At 43.5% G+C, this 17,767-nt stretch overlaps 1 protein-coding gene across 3 annotated transcripts in view; it reads left to right on the top strand.

Moving 5' to 3' along the window:
- LOC121543918 (protein piccolo-like) overlaps positions 1-17,414 on the top strand; it is a 39,725-nt gene extending 22,311 nt beyond the window's left edge. The window contains exons 12-22 of one of the 3 annotated variants that reach the window (XM_045208812.1): positions 57-107; positions 255-385; positions 2,523-2,549; positions 3,358-3,451; positions 3,597-3,668; positions 3,816-4,116; positions 11,986-12,124; positions 12,417-12,478; positions 14,180-14,314; positions 14,558-14,703; positions 15,626-17,414. In XM_045208812.1, the coding sequence (XP_045064747.1) occupies positions 57-107; positions 255-385; positions 2,523-2,549; positions 3,358-3,451; positions 3,597-3,668; positions 3,816-4,116; positions 11,986-12,124; positions 12,417-12,478; positions 14,180-14,314; positions 14,558-14,703; positions 15,626-15,769 (1,302 nt within the window). In that variant the 3' untranslated portion in view covers positions 15,770-17,414. Of the gene's footprint in view, positions 1-56; positions 108-254; positions 386-2,522; positions 2,550-3,357; positions 3,452-3,596; positions 3,669-3,815; positions 4,117-4,881; positions 6,083-11,985; positions 12,125-12,416; positions 12,479-14,179; positions 14,315-14,557; positions 14,704-15,625 lie in introns of those variants that run through there. The other 2 variants (XM_045208813.1, XM_045208814.1) reach the window with 2 other exon arrangements.
- Positions 17,415-17,767: the final 353 nt, after the last annotated feature.

Below are 17,767 nucleotides of genomic sequence, written 5' to 3'. Positions count from 1 at the left end.
TGTATGCACACATCCACAACTGCTGTTCCTAAATGTGTTTCTCTCTTGTCTTCCAGTCTGCAGACGCAGTGAAGACACAATCCCACCCTGTTACTGGAGAGATACAGGTCAGCTGACCAAGCCTTGTTTTGAGATTCCTTGACTCACCACTGCTTGTATATTCATACACTTCATAACGCGCTTTTATTTACTAAGACCGATCGTCTCATTGAGATTTCACCCCATTATGATTCCACTGTCTCTTGATTTTGCAGCTTCAAATCAACTATGACAAGCAGCTGGGGAACCTGATTGTCCACGTGCTCCAAGCCAGGAACCTGGCCCCCAGAGACAACAATGGCTACTCAGACCCCTTTGTCAAAGTCTACCTCCTACCTGGGAGGGGGTGAGTCTATGGGATACGCTACGAGTAGGGTTTACAAAATTCTGGTAACTTTCACCAAATTCCCAGGTTTTCCATAAGTCAGGAGAGAATAAGTGGCTTATCCAGAATCCTCCAATCAGGATTTCTGGAAAACCTGGGAATTTGGGGACTACAACCATACCAAAGAGAGAAAGCTAGTCTGGAATCCAAACTGAATATCACTATTTCTTCATTGAAATTAAAGTATATTCAATTTAGTTTCCAGGCAAGCAGAGAGGAGTGGTATTCCGTTTGGATTCAAGGCTATAGCAGAGAGGAGTGGTATTCCGTTTGGATTCAAGGCTATAGCAGAGAGGAGTGGTATTCAGTTTGGATTCAAGGCTATAGCAGAGAGGTGTCACGATCGTCGATAGAAGTGGACCAATGCGCAGCGTGATAAGTGAACATACTTCTTTATTTAGAGTACCACAACGAACAAAACAACAAAACGATACGTGAAGTCCTTAGTAACAGACACAAACCATACACGGAACAAGATCCCACAACACACTGTGAAAAACAGGCTGCCCAAGTATGGTTCCCAATCAGAGACAACAATCAACAGCTGATTCACGTTGCCTCTGATTGAGAACCACACCGGCCAACATAGAAAACACATCAGCTAGATAATGAACCTCGAACACAAAATCATAGAAACTACACACCCTGGCTCAACATAACAGAGTCCCAGAGCCAGGGCGTGACAAGAGGAGTGGTATTCAGTTTGGATTCAAGGCTATAGCAGAGAGGAGTGGTATTCAGTTTGGATTCAAGGCTATAGCAGAGAGGATTGGTATTCAGTTTGGATTCAAGGCTATAGCAGAGAGGAGTGGTATTCAGTTTGGATTCTAGGCTATAGCAGAGAGGAGTGGTATTCAGTTTGGATTCAAGGCTATAGCAGAGAGGTAGGGACAGAAACACTGGAACAAGTCAAGTCAAGGAGAGAACAATCTCTTTGGTGAGAGAAGTCAAGTATACTTCACAGACCACCTATAGTAGCTTACACACTACAACCATTATGTAAGTCTTTCACTTTTCATCCTTGCTCTGTTGCTGTGCTCTGTCGATGTATCTATGCTCTGTAATGTTACCAGAGCATTTCCTTGTCGGATGTACATCACTGTGAGTTAATAATGAACTGTGTCATATCGCAGTGAAAGCATTATCGATAGCAGTGTCGAATGGTTTTGTGGTAAAGTGTTACTGTAATTGTTTTAAGTGTATATAAAACACTGGAAAGGTGATTAGGTTAGTAGGCCTTGCCATGGTAAATATATGAATTTCAGGTCATGTAGACAAACACATTCATACGGAATAAATGCATAGAACTGAGATTACCATTAAAACCATGGCTAGACCACTTCAAAAGGTGGCCATTTTGGAAAGCTCAAAACTAACTCCCATTCATCTTAAAATCGATTTACGATTGATTTTAGCTGGCCATTTTTTGTGTTCAATGCACCACCCACACCTGATGTCAGATACCATACCACTATGATAAGCCTGTTACAAGACTGTTACATGACATGAAATTGAATTACCATTCTAGGACCTCTATTTCTATGTAGACATTTGATATCTAGTTTTTATGAAGGGCGTCAGCGTCAAACGAGACATGTGTAATACCCTAAAGAGTATGTAAATTATGTTATATTTTGCCATGTAGTTCTGATGAGTTTTCCCCTTTGCTCTTGTTGCTAGGCGGAATAGAGCAGGGAAATCAATAAGACTCATAATAGCTTGTAATACGATCCACACTGTAGCCGTCTGGATCTCAGTGCTTAATGTAATTATGTTGTGTTGTAATCAGCTCTCCCACCTACCCAACCCTTATCTATGGGGTCCTTAGGGACCACTGGACCTTTACAATGTAACACACATACATATACAAGCACACACATGCTGGGGGATAATGCACACTCACAATACACACAGACACATTCCTCTCTCACTGCCCCAACACACATCCTGTGCCCCATGCCCACTTCCCTGTTACTGACCTCCCCAAACACCCCCCCACACACACACACCTGAACCATCACTTAACCCCCCCCCTCTCGACACTGACCCTTGTTTCTGTATGCTGTTCTTATATTTAATGCATGCTGGACCCATTCAGTCAGGTCATGGTTGTCCAGAATGCCAGGTATGTGAATTGCCCACTCTGACTTTTGACTTTGATGGTTGCCGTTAGGTTGTAGTAACGTTGTTGATGGACCGGGATTATGATGACGATTGATTTGAAGGCTCAGGGCCCAATGCATGTGGAGCTCGTGACGAGTGTGTAACCCCAGCAAGTCACTATATACTCACTCTAACACCTTTCCACTCCCATGTATTGTACACTTCTGCCCTATGCCCTCATATTGTTCCCTACACCCTTAGATTGTGTTCTAATATGCATACTACAGTAGACTCTACCTCTAATCGCTATGATATGCCCTAACATATGATCCCCACTTTCCCCTAACTAATTTCCCTACATGTCTGTCAGATATATATTCTAACATTTTGTTTTACTTTGTACCTCACCCTGACGTTGTTCTTGATATTGTGATTTACGTTGTATCCAGTGTTGTTCCCTATAGTCTTCCATTTTAATTGTGCCCTAAATTGTTCCCTACTCCCTTACATTGTGCTATTGTGCTCTGAATTTCTGTGTTTTGTGTGTGTGTGAGTGTGTGTGAGAGAGTGTGTGTGAGTGTGAGAGAGTGTGAGTGTGTGTGTGAGTGTGAGTGTGAGTGTGAGTGTGTGAGTGTGTGTGTGAGTGTGTGAGTGTGTGTGTGTGTCTGTGTGTACGTAGGCTACGTGTGTGCGCGAGTGTGTGCGAGTGTGTGTATGTGTGTGTGTGTGTGTGTGTGTGTATGCGTGTGTGTGTGTTTACATAGTCTACAGGTGTGTGTGTGTACCTTGCTAATGGCCTGCTCTGTCTACGTGTCTGTGTGTGATTCCAGTGCTGAGAATAAGAGGAGATCAAAACAAGCTGGCAAGAGTCTGAACCCAGAGTGGAACCAGACTGTCATCTATAAGAACATCCACCTGGAACAGGTACTGGTACAGTATCACTAGCTGCTTTTGGAATAACCACAATGTCCTGTGTATTTGACGTGTGTTGGTTACTGTGAATACTGCATTTGTGAGTTTAGAGGAATAATAATGTGTGTTGTGTGTGTGTGTGCGCGCTGTGTTTCAGCTGAGGAAGAAGATGCTGGAGGTGAGCGTGTGGGACTACGACAAGTGCTCCTCCAATGACTTTCTGGGAGAGGTGAGAGAGAGAGACATGCATTTTGTCCATAGCACTTCTGTGAGGGTGACATACATTACTGTGATGCTGCTGTAAGTTACCTATAAGTAGCAGCCATCCACTATGTGAGGTTGATGTTAAAGGGGATGTGTGTGGGTGTTATTTTAGGTGTTGATGGACCTGTCCAACACGGCTAACATGGATAACGTCCCACGCTGGCTCCCTCTGAAGGAACAGAGTGAGGGAGAGCACCACCGGCGCTCCCTTCCAGCACAGGGGCGCCAGCACTCCCCCAAGCCCCCCTCGCAGCACGCCTCCCCCAAAACCCCCGCCCACGGTAAAGAGGACTCCCCAAAGCCCCCCTCGCAGCACGCCTCCCCCAAAACCCCCTCCCACGGGAACCAGGACTCGCCCAAGTCATCGGTCATCAAGAGCCGGAGCCACGGGATCTTTCCTGATCCAGCCAAAGGTAGGAGAGGTCCAGTCTTTCTCATCCCTTTGGCCTCATAGTCATCATGAACAACCTACCGTACTCCTTTCTCTCTATCTGTACCTGTTCTTGTTCTCTCTCCCCTCTCTCCCTCGTTTTCTCTCTCTCTCTCTCTCTCTCTCTCTCTCTCTCTCTCTCTCTCTCTCTCTCCCTCGTTCTCTCTCTCTCTCTCTCTCTCTCTCTCTCTCTCGTTTTCTCTAGCTGTCTTTGTCTCTCTCTATCTTTCTGCCTATCTATCTATCTGCCTGTCTCTCTCTTTTTCTCTGCCTGTCTCTCTCTTTCTCTCTGTCTATCTCTTTCTATCCTGTCTCTGTCACTTTCTTTCTTTCCTTCTCTCTCGCCATTCTGACTCACCCATTATAGCTTTGGCTTCATGCTCTTTGCTTTGCCATGTTTTTATTTTCTGTTGTTGCCATGACTCCACTCAGCTCAGATTTTTCCTACTCTCAGCTTCCTCCATTCCCGTTCTTACACAACATGGCCGTGGAAGGCTTTGAAAACAACCCCCATCTCCTCAGTCTTAACCCACAAACTTAATTGGAAAACCCCAAATTTAAGTGGAAAACCCTAAAGTTATGTGGCCCAAACAAGTGGAAAATACCCACTTCCAAAGGGTCATTTAGACATAATGTGGCATGTAGCTTAGTTACTAGCTAGCCCTGATGTAAAAACAGAAGAGCACAACAACAGATGGTAGCTTTAATGGAAATGGTAGATGGTAATTGGTAAATTTGGTTGTTCTAGACACGCAGGTGCCCACTATTGAGAAATCTCACAGTAGCCCCGGCACGTCGAAGCCTTCCCCGTCCGAGGGCCATAGCCAACATACGCCATGCGCGGCTCCACGTGCGGCGCCTCGCAAAAGTGCAAGGCAACACCAGCAGGATGGCGCCGGCGGTGTCGCAGTAGCAACGGGTGAAGCTCTGGCTCCGCAGCAACAGCACCGCCTCCAACCAAGTAAAAGACGCAAATAAAGCCTCCGCAGCATGGCCGCCTCGCGCTCATCTGTTCTCCCTTCTGTCCAGTTTGAGCTGTTTTCTTTCATTTCTCTTTTTTCCCCGTTTCCTTCTATTTTCTTCCCCTCCTTTTTTGTACATTTGTCCTACTTCTGGTCCCTTCCGTATTCACGGTGTGCCCACCTCTCACTGCTTCTCTTCGGTGTGTAGATCTGGCATCACACTTACTGTACTGAAGCACTTCCTGTTTTAGAGTTTACTCCTAAGTTTGCCCTGTTTCAATGAACCGCCAGAGCCACAAAGATTGCTGTTAAAAGCATTTTAAACTCCATTGGTTAAAAGTTTGATAAGAAGGAATATACAATTACTACAATTAAACTAACTTTTCTAAAAACAGACACTAAACCCTCTGTTAAATGATGTCATAAATTGAAACTAAACGTTTAAATAACGAATCATAAGGTTGCAGGCTTAATCATCCTCCCCTAAACCAAGTTTGTTTCAAACATTCTTTTAAATGTTCTTGTGTTAATTAATTTTGTAAGACAGTTAACAGAATGTCGCAGAATGACAACGATGATCTTAAACAAGACTGACTCCCAACAAACAAGTAGGGCTTTTGAAAGGTCACTTTGGGACCACTTGTCAATCAGTGCCAGAACACAGCACCACTGCCAGTGCTCTCACATGACTAGTCAAGCCAATGACTACCATGGTACACACAGTAGACTCAGTAGATTAGTAGACACAGTATGTTTTATTCAGTTTGGACTAGCCATGGTATCATGGTCCAAGAGAGTGAAGGCTAGGAATTACAATTAGATAGCACTTGAATCGTTTGATCTACCTGATCCAAGCTCCCTCCGTTTAAATTTCACTATCCCTTTTTTTCCCTGTGGTGTGGACTTATTTTGTTCTGTTTTATACCAAAATGGCCGGCTTTCTGAAGCTACTCCACTCTGAGACGGCTGTGCATGCAGTCCGCTGCCCCTCTCCCACCCACCCTTTTTTTTTTTTTTTGGACCACAATGCACTTCAGTAGATGCTGCACGCCCCACCCCTATGTGACGTGGAGGGGCGGGGCGACTACGCACCGCGTTCTGTGGCTGCATGTGACTGACAGTAAAGCTGGTTTCCATGGTGATGATATTCCTGCTTTCTGAGTCTCCATCTCGCCCCGCCCCCTGCCCCCGGCCTTGACCTCTGCCCTCTACCCCCTTGGCGTGACCCTGTCCCGCGCCTGCGCCCCTTACCCCCTCCAGTCTCCTACCCCCCAGCCCAAAGAGGCCGCCTCTCCCTGAGGCAACACAGACACAGCATAGTGGGCGTGCTCACCATTCAGAAAGCCCAATCCGATTCGCTCCCTGCCCCGCCGGGCCCGGCAACATCAGCCAATGGGAGCCAAGCAGACGGCAGACACCTGACCTTCAGGAAAGCCATGTCTGAAGAGAGGCCACAGAGGGAAGGAGGTGAGAGTTGCACGTCTCTGTCGTGTGACTGACTGCAGAGAGGCAGGCTGGGATACTACTAACGCACACCTGCAGAAAGAGAGAGATCTGACAACATACAACAGACAAAAAGAGATCTGACAAGCTACAATAGACAGAAAGGGAAATTAGGAGAGATTGTGACCTAGAGAGAGAAAGAAAGATAGAAAGAGAGAGAGAGTGAGAGAGAGAGAGTGAGTGAGAGCTAACACACAGCCACACAGCCAGCCACACAGCCAGAGATTCATGCAGTGAGACACAATTTCTTAATGGCCGCCGACACAGTTTGCTAATACCAGGAAATGGACTATCAATCCAGGGCTCTGGCATTGTTCCCTAACAATAAATCAGGCTTTGTATGTATGTATGTATGTATGTATGTATGTATGTATGTATGTATGTATATGTATATACGCTACCAGTCAAAAGTTTGGACCCACCTACTCATTCAAACTTTTGATTGGTACTGTATATAAAGTGCTTTGCAAAAGTATTCATCCCCCTTGGCATTTTTCCTATTTTGTTGCATTACAACCTGTAATTTAAATGGATTTTTATTTGGATTTCATGTAATATATGACATACACAAAATAGTCCAAATTGGTGAAGTGAAATGTAAAAATAAAAATCTAAAAATTCTAAAGAATAAATAACGGAAAAGTGGTGCGTGCATATGTATTCACCCCCTTTGCTATAAAGTGGTGCGTGCATATGTATTCACCCCCTAAGTCACATAATTAGTTAAATAAAGTCCTGTTTAATAAATAAAACACCTGTTTGCACCTGTTTGCAATCTAAGTGTCACATGATCTGTCACATGATCTCAGTATATATACACATCTGTTCTGAAAGTCCCCAGAGCCTGCAACACCACTAAGCAGGGGGCACCACCAAGCAAGCGGCACCATGAAGACCAAGGAGCTCTCCAAACAGGTCAGGGACAAAGTTACAGAATACAGATCAGGGTTGGGTTATAAAAAAATATCAGAAACTTTGAACATCCCACGGAGCACCATTAAATCCATTATTAAAAAATTGAAAGAATATGCACCACAACAAACCTGCCAAGAGAGGGCCGCCCACCAAAACTCACGGACCAGGCAAGGAGGGCATTAATCAGAGAGGCAACAAAGAGACCAAAGATAACCCTGAAGGAGCTGCAAAGCTCCACAGCGGAGATTGGAGTATATTACCATAGGACCACTTTAAGCCGTACACTGCACAGAGCTGGGCTTTAAGGAAGAGTGGCCAGAAAAAAGCCATTGCTTAAAGAAAAAAATAAGCAAACACGTTTGGTGTTCGCCAAAAGGCATCTGGGAGAGTCCCCAAACATATGGAAGAAGGTACTCTAGTCAGATGAGACTAAAATTGAGCTTTTTGGCCATCAAGAAAAACGCTATGTCTGGCACAAACCCAACACCTCTCATCACCCTGAGAACACCATCCCCACAGTGAAGCATGGTGGTGGCAGCATCATGCTGTGGGGATGTTTTTCATCGGCAGGGACTGGGAAACTGGTCAGAATTGAAGGAATGATGGATGGCGCTAAACACAGGGAAATTCTTGAGGGAAACCTGTTTGAGTCTTCCAGAGATTTGAGACTGGGACGGAGGTTCACCTTCCAGCTGTACAATGACCCTAAGCATACTGCTAAAGCAACACTCGCGTGGTTTAAGGGGAAACATTGAAATGTCTTGGAATGGCCTAGTCAAAGCCCAGACCTCAATCCAATTGAGAATCTGTGGTATGACTTAAAGATTGCTGTACACCAGCGGAACCCATCCAACTTGAAGGAGCTGGAGCAGTTTTGCCTTGAAGAATGGGCAAAAATCCCAGTGGCTAGATGTGCCAAGCTTATAGAGACATACCCTAAGAGACTTGCAGCTGTAATTGCTGCAAAAGGTGGCTCTACAAAGTATTGACTTTGGTGGAGTGAATAATTATGCACGCTCAAGTTTTCTGTTCTTTTGTCTTATTTATTGTTTGTTTCACAAGAAAAAATATTTTGTATCTTCAAAGTGGTAGGCATGTTGTGTAAATCAAATGATACAAACCCTCCAAAAATCCATTTTAATTCCAGGTTGTAAGGCAACAAAATAGGAAAAATGCCAAGGGGGGTGAATACTTTTGCAATAAATGCAGACAACTACATTGATTGAAGTTACAATATATCTGCAGTATTAAACTGATCTACCCCCTACAAAAAAATAAAAAAAATAATAATAAGAATAATAAGAAGAAGAAGAAGAAGAAGAAGAAGAAGAAATTCATAATAAATCAGGCTTGACAGCAATTACCATAAAACCATTAAGCAATAAGGCCCGAGGGGGTGTGGTATATGGCCAATATACCACGGCTAAGGGTTGTTTTTAGGCACATCGCAGCAACGCAGAGTGCTAGGACACATCCTTTAGCTGTGGTATATTGGCCATATAAATTATCAAATACCCCCGAGGTGCCTTATTGCTATTATAAACTGGTTACCAACGTAATTAGAGCAGTAAAAATAAATGTTTTGTCATACGCGTCATATACGGTCTGATATACCACGGCTGTCAGCCAATCAGCATTCAGGGCTCGAACCACCCAGTTTATAATACTTTATAAAGTACCTGTACACTTTTTTACTCCGTTTTCCCTTGGGTCCTTTAATGGTACTAGCAAACTTTTATTTTATCTTGTCGTGTCGAGAGGCCTGAGAGAGAAGAGCGTCGGCATAGATCCAGTTTCATGTCACTTGACTCACACATTCCACGCCATGCTATTCACAACCGACCAGTCATACTCTATCTTACCACTGCACTTATGTAACAGAGGTGGTTTTGTGAGTAACCTTGCCAGAGCTGAAGAAGTGATTTAAACCTGTTTTGGCATTAAGATCCCCGAGCTAATGCCTAGGCTTTAGCTCAGCTGGCTAACACAGTCTTGTGGAACAAAGAAGTCCCAGGCCAAACCCAATCAGTAACACACTTACTTAGGAGTTGCTGTGAATATAAACAGTGCATTCATTATACCTGACTTTTGCAAGGCAAAGACATAAATAGGCATTTAAACGATGCAAGTTTTTAAAAACTACGATCAATTACTAAGATGTACAGTGGGGAAAAAAAGTATTTACCAATTGTGCAAGTTCTCCCACTTAAAAAGATGAGAGAGGCCTGTAATTTTCATCATAGGTACACGTCAACTATGACAGACAAAATGAGGGAAAAAAATCCAGAAAATCACATTGTAGGATTTTTAATGAATTATTTGCAAATTATGGTGGAAAATAAGTATTTGGTCATTAAACAAAAGTTTCTCAATACTTTGTTATATACCCTTTGTTGGCAATGACACAGGTCAAACGTTTTCTGTAAGTCTTCACAAGGTTTTCACACACTGTTGCTGGTATTTTGGCCCATTCCTCCATGCAGATCTCCTCTAGAGCAGTGATGTTTTGGGGCTGTCGCTGGGCAACACGGACTTTCAACTCCCCTCCAAAGATTTTCTATGTGGTTGAGATCTGGAGACTGGCTAGGCCACTCCAGGACCTTGAAATGCTTCTTACGAAGCCACTCCTTCGTTGCCCGGCGGTGTGTTTGGGATCATTGTCATGCTGAAAGACCCAGCCACATTTCATCTTCAATGCCCTTGCTGATGGAAGGAGGTTTTCACTCAAAATCTCACGATACATGGCCCCATTCATTCTTTCCTTTACACGGATCAGTCGTCCTGGTCCCTTTGCAGAAAAACAGCCCCAAAGCATGATGTTTCCACCCCCATGCTTCACAGTAGGTATGGTGTTCTTTGGATGCAACTCAGCATTCTTTGTCCTCCAAACACGACGAGTTGAGTTTTTACCAAAAAGTTCTATTTTGGTTTCATCTGACCATATGACATTCTCCCAATCCTCTTCTGGATCATCCAAATGCACTCTAGCAAACTTCAGACGGGCCTGGACATGTACTGGCTTAAGCAGGGGGACACGTCTTGCACTGCAGGATTTGAGTCCCTGGCGGCGTAGTGTGTTACTGATGGTAGGCTTTGTTACTTTGGTCCCAGCTCTCTGCAGGTCATTCACTAGGTCCCCCCCGTGTGGTTCTGGGATTTTTGCTCACCGTTCTTGTGATAATTTTGACCCCACGGGGTGAGATCTTGCGTGGAGCCCCAGATCGAGGGAGATTATCAGTGGTCTTGTATGTCTTCCATTTCCTAATAATTGCTCCCACAGTTGATTTCTTCAAACCAAGCTGCTTACCTATTGCAGATTCAGTCTTCCCAGCCTGGTGCAGGTCTACAATTTTGTTTCTGGTGTCCTTTGACAGCTCTTTGGTCTTGGCCATAGTGGAGTTTGGAGTGTGACTGTTTGAGGTTGTGGACAGGTGTCTTTTATACTGATAACAAGTTCAAACAGGTGCCATTAATACAGGTAACGAGTGGAGGACAGAGGAGCCTCTTAAAGAAGAAGTTACAGGTCTGTGAGAGCCAGAAATCTTGCTTGTTTGTAGGTGACCAAATACTTATTTTCCACCATAATTTGCAAATAAATTCATTAAAAATCCTACAATGTGATTTTCTGGATTATTTTTTCTCAATTTGTCTGTCATAGTTGACGTGTACCTATGATGAAAATTACAGGCCTCTCTCATCTTTTTAAGTGGGAGAACTTGCACAATTGGTGGCTGACTAAATACTTTTTTCCCCCACTGTAATTGTGATGATTTGTATAACAAATTGAAAAATTACTTATAAGTAACTTTACGTCAATGTGTTTTAGAGTAAAATTATTAGTTAGCCCCACAAAGCAGACACACACTTAGTCCAACATTTAGATTACTAACGCGTAATAGGGTCTGTGGGCCTTTTGTTTGGTCTGTTGTGAACATATTAATGTTGCTTAACATTTGATACTATTTCTCTGGATCGTTATGTGTCTGTGTCCTTGTGTTCTCTCTGTGTGTCCAGTGATGAACCAGTTTGAAAATGTTGTCTTGTTTATGTGTGAGGGATGATACTGTATGTATTCTGCTACATCTGCCCATACCTGTATGCTTCATGCCTGTCTTCTATAGCATTGTGGTGCTATTCATAATAACAATTTGGTGTGTATTGGAGGAGAGGTGTTGGCTGCCCTTAATCTGTAGATCAAACACACACACACACACACACCATGTTATGTCACGTAAGGTGGAAGAGCTATCCATCACACTCAAAGTGCTAAATAATATTTGATATGGTAACAGTAGGCATGAGTGGTGTAATACTATAACTTAACTGAAACCAAAGGAGAAAAGTTACCAAGGCCTTTATTGAGACCCATAGTGCACCCACATAAGGCAGTACATTCTCAACCAGGCCTGTATGGGGCTCCCTCTCTCTCTCTCTCTGTCTCTCGTGACCTGTGTGGTCCAATCTCCATACAGCACGGCCCGGCAGGTCCGGTGACGCCCCGGTAACAGCCGCCTCATTGGACAGCGGTCTGAGTGGCAGTGCTTACAGCCTATTGGAGGAAGAGGGCGGGACTAATGCTGTGGACAGTGCCATCTTCCAGGTCCCTCGGTTGTGAGTTTGGTTGTTGTATATATTTTACACTGTTTGTTCTATAGACACTGAGTGTACAAAACATGCTCTTTCCATGACATAGACTGACCAGGTGAATCCAGGTGAAACTATGATCCCTTATTGATGTCACTTGTTAAATCCCCTTCAATCAGTGTAGATGAAGGGGAAGGGACAGGTTAAAGAAGGATTTGTTAAGCCTTGAAATAATTGAGAGGGATGGGGGGGTACTCCTAATGTTTAGTACATTCAGTGTATATATTTCTGTATTTTGATATAATCTTGTCCCGGACAGTGGGAAGATTCCAAATGGCACCGACGTGATGATATCACCAATGGGCCATATGGACTCTGAGGGTAAGTCACAGTGGTGTGTGTGCATGTGTGTGTGTGTGTGTGTGCATGCGTGTGTGTGTGTGCATGTGTGTGGATACCCCCTGGAGGTGGAAGTGTAATTCTATGGTGTGCATGCATGTGTGTGTATAGGTGTGAGTATGTCCTTGTGAGCTTCAGTGTGTACAGTATGTGTCAACACATCCCTCAGATATAACTATGGTTAGCTGGTCTGCTCTCTAGGGCAGGTTTAGTTGAATCCCAGTGTGAGTGTTGTGATTGTTGTGAAGTCATCAGGAAGTAACAGCACCAGTGACATTCATCTGACCTTATGAGCACACTTCATACAGTACTGACACGTGTCATGGAAGGAACACTCTAGTGATCAGTGGAGGCTCCTCAGAGGAGGAAGTGGAGGACCATCATCCTTAATGGATTTCATAAAAATAAAAATAGTGAAACATTAAAAAAGTTATCCTTTTTAGATAAAACTACACTAAATGTATTCACGTCACCAAATAATTTATTAAAACACTGTTTTGCAATGACGGTCTACAGTAGCCACAGCAGCACTCCGTAGTGTAGCACTATGGTGTAGCCAGAGGACAGCTACTTTCCGCCCTCCTCTAGGTACACTGACTTCAATACAAAACCTAGGAGGCTCATGGTTCCTACCCCCTTCCATAGAGTAAGTAAGTAGTTGACTCAAAGAGAAAGACAATAGTTGAACAGTTTTCAACAAATTCATTTCTTTAAAAATGAAGGAGAAGCAAGAGAAAGAGAGATAGTTATATTTAGTTGTATTTTGTTCACTTTCACTTAGCTAGCAAATGCAGCTAGCTAGCTTAGCCTACTCAAACACCCGGCTCAAACAGAGAGGGATGCTATGTTAGCTAGCTGGCTATGGCTATCCAACACTGGAACTCTTCCAAGTCAAGGTAAGCTTTTGGTTTTATTCATTTATTGCCACTGGGGCCCGCCGGTGTAACTGCTAAACTGCTTGCTGCTGACTGTACACTGTACTGCATGATTATAGCGGGTTTACTAACGCGTTAGTTCTAGTAGCTATGTTGACTATGACATTAATATGGTGACAATGATGTAGGCTGTGTGTAGCAGTTAGCGGTTATGATATGAAGGTTTGCTTGGAAAGGTTTTTTCGCCTGGTCACAGACAGCTAAGCAAAGGGAAAAGATGAGAGGAGGAGAGCACGTAGATGTGATAAGGGATTATACAACGATCAAAGGGATCAAAGTGAACTGTGTTTGCATGTGATCAGGGGTGTATTCATTCCGCTGATTCTGTTGAAAAAACATTTCTTAAATGGAAGTAAACGGAACAAAACGGGGATAAACATACCTGAATTTGTCCAATGGAAACTCTTGTTTGCAACTGTTGGACTAATGATTACACCCTAGCTCAGCTTGATGCAGGCAAGAGTGTGCAAGGCGGTAATGTGCACCTACATTGTAAACTTTCATTCATAAGCTAGGTTGTAGCAACCTCATGATGGGTATAGGGAAAATTGGGTTATCCTGTAGTAGCCTAAACCTATCGCTGTTACATTGACCTGGGTGAATGGAATATCAATGACAGTCATCCAATATGCTGTAATAGAAATAAAGCCATGCTCATTAAAAAATAATATTGTCCTCCCTCATCTTAAATGGCACTGACCGCCACTGGTGTGTAATTGAACTAACGTGAGTGTGTGTGTGTGTGTAGGTAAGACCCAGGTAATGGGGGAGATCAAGATAGCTCTGAAGAAGGAGCTGAAGACGGAGGGAGACCAACTGGTGTTGGAGATTCTCCAGTGCAGAAACATCACCTACAAGTTCAAGTCTCCAGACCACCTGCCAGGTACTGGTATATGCACCTGTACATTACACACAAACATGTACACACACACACCCAGACACACGTTTACACACTCATGTGGATGCACATTCGCTCGCACACTCAAATGGTACAGATACATTCAGGTACACGCACGCATACACACACACACTCATGTAGACACACACTGTTTCAGAAAATAGAAGATAACTATTTTGTGACAAATGTGGTATGTGCTCATATGAGTGCATGTGTGTGTGTCCACAGACCTCTATGTGAAGCTGTATGTGGTGAACATTGCGACCCAGAAGAGGATAATCAAGAAGAAGACCCGGGTGTGTCGTCACGACCGCGAGCCCTCCTTCAACGAGACCTTCAGATTCTGCATGAACCCCACTGGCCACTCTCTGCAGGTCTGTCTGTCTGCCTGCCTGTCTGCCTGTCTGCCTGTCTGTCTGTCTGTCTGTCTGCCTGCCTGCCTGTCTGTCTGTCTGTCTGTCTGTCTGTCTGTCTGTCTGTCTATTGTCAGTCAGCCACAAGGAGCGCCACTCCAGAGTCATGTTTCGCCTAGGCTAACGTCTCTATGGTGTGCATGTGTGCGTGCATGTGTAAAAGTCTCTGTTTGTCTGTCTTTGTGTGTGCCTGCATGAATGGGTGTGTGTGTATCTGACTGTCTCTCTGCCTGTCTGCCTGTCTGCCTGTCTGTCTGTCTGTCTCTCTGTCAGTCTGTCTCTCTGCCTGTCTGCCTGTCTGCCTATCTGTCTGACTGTCTCTCTGTCAGTCTGTCTGTCTGACTGTCTGCCTGTCTGCCTGTCTGTCTGTCTGTCTCTCTGTCAGTCTGTCTGTCTGCCTGTCTGCCTGTCTGCCTATCTGTCTGACTGTCTCTCTGTCAGTCTGTCTGTCTGCCTGCCTGTCTGACTGTCTGTCTGTCTGTCTGTCTGTCTGTCTGCCTGCCTGCCTGCCTGCCTGTCTGTCTGTCTGTCTGTCTGTCTGCGTGTCTGTCTGTCTGTCTGTCTGTCTATCTATCTGAATGTCTGTTTACCTCATGCATCTCTTTTTTGTCATTTTAAAGTATAATACGTAGGATGCTCGTATACTGTGTGCTGTACCGCTGCCCCCTATATCGCATGCTCTGTGTGTCACGCTGGGTATGAATTCTTGTGACAGACGGTTACATAAATCGGGTAGCCGGCCAGATCGCACACAATGTTTGGTCCTGGGTGCCAAGAATACTCTGGATAAAAGTGTCAGCTAGATGTCTGTTCTAAACATGACTCTTCTCTCCCCTCTGTCCAGCTCTTCCTGGTGTCTAACTCTTCTCTCCCCTCTGTCCAGCTCTTCCTGGTGTCCAATGGAGGGAAGTTCATTAAGAAGACCCTGATCGGAGAGGCCTACGTCTGGCTGGATAAGGTGGACGTGCGGAAGCGAGTGGTCAGCTGGCACAAACTGCTGGCTAGCTCTGCTCAGATCCACTCCTGAAGGACCTACTATTAACCTTGTCTATTCTATAGGTTCTTAACTCACAGAGAGAAAGACGAGGATGGCTAAGGCGTTTACTGTCTCCATCACTGATCCACTCTTTATGGACCTACTGGACATAATCACAGGTCCACTGTTGGGGTGGGTGCGAGGACCGTTAGGGTGTGGGAGTGAGGTTTCTCTTACGTATGCTGTGGATCTTGAGTTTCAGTGTCAAGGGTCAGGGGTCAGGGTTTGAATTGCTTGAGCTGTGACTGGGGATTGGGGAGAGAATCTTTGTTTGAGATGCGTTTGGCGATAAGGGTAGTGGGGAGGAAGTAGGTATGTGTTTACAGGAAATTAACTTGTGTTTACAGGAAGTAGTGTAGCCAGGGGAGGGAGGAGGACGTTGTGGCAACAAAGCAAGAACAGAATCAACCAGGTATTACACACACACACACACACACACACACACACACACACACACACACACACACACACACACACACACACACACACACACACACACAGTCACACACACAGTCACACACACAGTCACAAACACATTCAAACACACCACAGAGAAAGATGATCATAAGAGACTGACACATGCATACAGGGGATGGACACATTTAGATTCTCTCATTGCTTTATTTGACTGTAGATGTTTTTATTTATTAATGAAATTATAACTACCTGTGGATTCTCCTCATGGCTCTGTATATTATTAGCAGAATTTAATTCATTTATGAAGCATTTTGGGAATGAAATGTTGAAGATTTATTCTATGGAGATTGCACCACTTATTTTTGTATTATAATTATGATTATTAGAGTTTTATTGATTATTCTCCTCAATTGTTTAAGTACTCAATGATGAATGAAGAATTTTGAATCCAGGGACGCACAGTATATTTTGTAACATACTCTCACTTTAATTCTAATTCTCGATTTGAAATGACTCCCTCATCTGGCACGGGGCACAAAGCTCTCGGCAAGCATGTTTTTACATTTTAGGACAACAATATTTCCCCTGTCTGCTTTCAGTCCCCTTCTCTTCTCTCTCTAGATGTACATTTAGATGCAGATATATCAGATATAGTATATAAACATTGTTCTAAGTATAATTGGTGTGGATTTTATCAGACTGGGTAGTCTTGTGCACAGGGTCATGTTTATTAGGCACCAAATGGAAGAAAACCGACTGAAACAAGGAGGGACTACCTGGAGTTGTCCAGGGAGAAATGCTAATTTTAGTTTTCAGTTGCAAAATGTTTTCTGTTTGGTGACCTAATGAACATGACAGTGAAAAGTTGCATTGTTGCCTATGAGGTTGACTTTGTATATAGTTGAGTGCACTGTCGTTGTGAGAGATCAATATATATCTTTTTATCACAGACAATCCATTCTGGATGATTGTAGCTTAACATTTAATTTTTTCCTTCCTTTGGAATGTGAAATATTGGGCACAGGCTTTATCTCTGATTCAAGCCTGGTTTTTCTCCTAGTAACAGACATAATGAACTCATATACATAAGACTAGCGTAGTTCTGACTTCTCCTTACATTCACACATTTGAAATATCACGTCACATGCACACTGTCACGTTTTACTTAGCACTTTGTCAAGTTATAGAATGTATAGATGAATATATGTCCCCACTCGTAGAGAAATATTATATATATATATATATATATATATATATATATATATATATATATATATATATAATATTATATATATATATAAAATATCATATATATATATATATATATTTATATATATATAAAAATATATAAGTATATATAAGTATATCAAATGAATATATGAAATAAATTATATAGTAATATATTATAGTAATATATTATAGTTGACCATACTTGATTACACTCTTGGCCTGTGTATAGTAAAGTGTGTCCCATGGTTCATATCATCAGGGTCCCCTCCAAACAGTTGTCCATCTATACATTGGATGGGTGGGTGGGGTGGGGGAGTTAGTGTTTGCGGCATGCTTTGGACT

The sequence above is a fragment of the Coregonus clupeaformis genome, chromosome 28, assembly GCF_020615455.1.
Source record: "Coregonus clupeaformis isolate EN_2021a chromosome 28, ASM2061545v1, whole genome shotgun sequence".
NCBI classification, from domain to species: Eukaryota; Metazoa; Chordata; class Actinopteri; order Salmoniformes; family Salmonidae; genus Coregonus; species Coregonus clupeaformis.
Note: the sequence above shows the minus strand (reverse complement) of the source record. Positions and strands in the feature narration are given on the sequence as shown.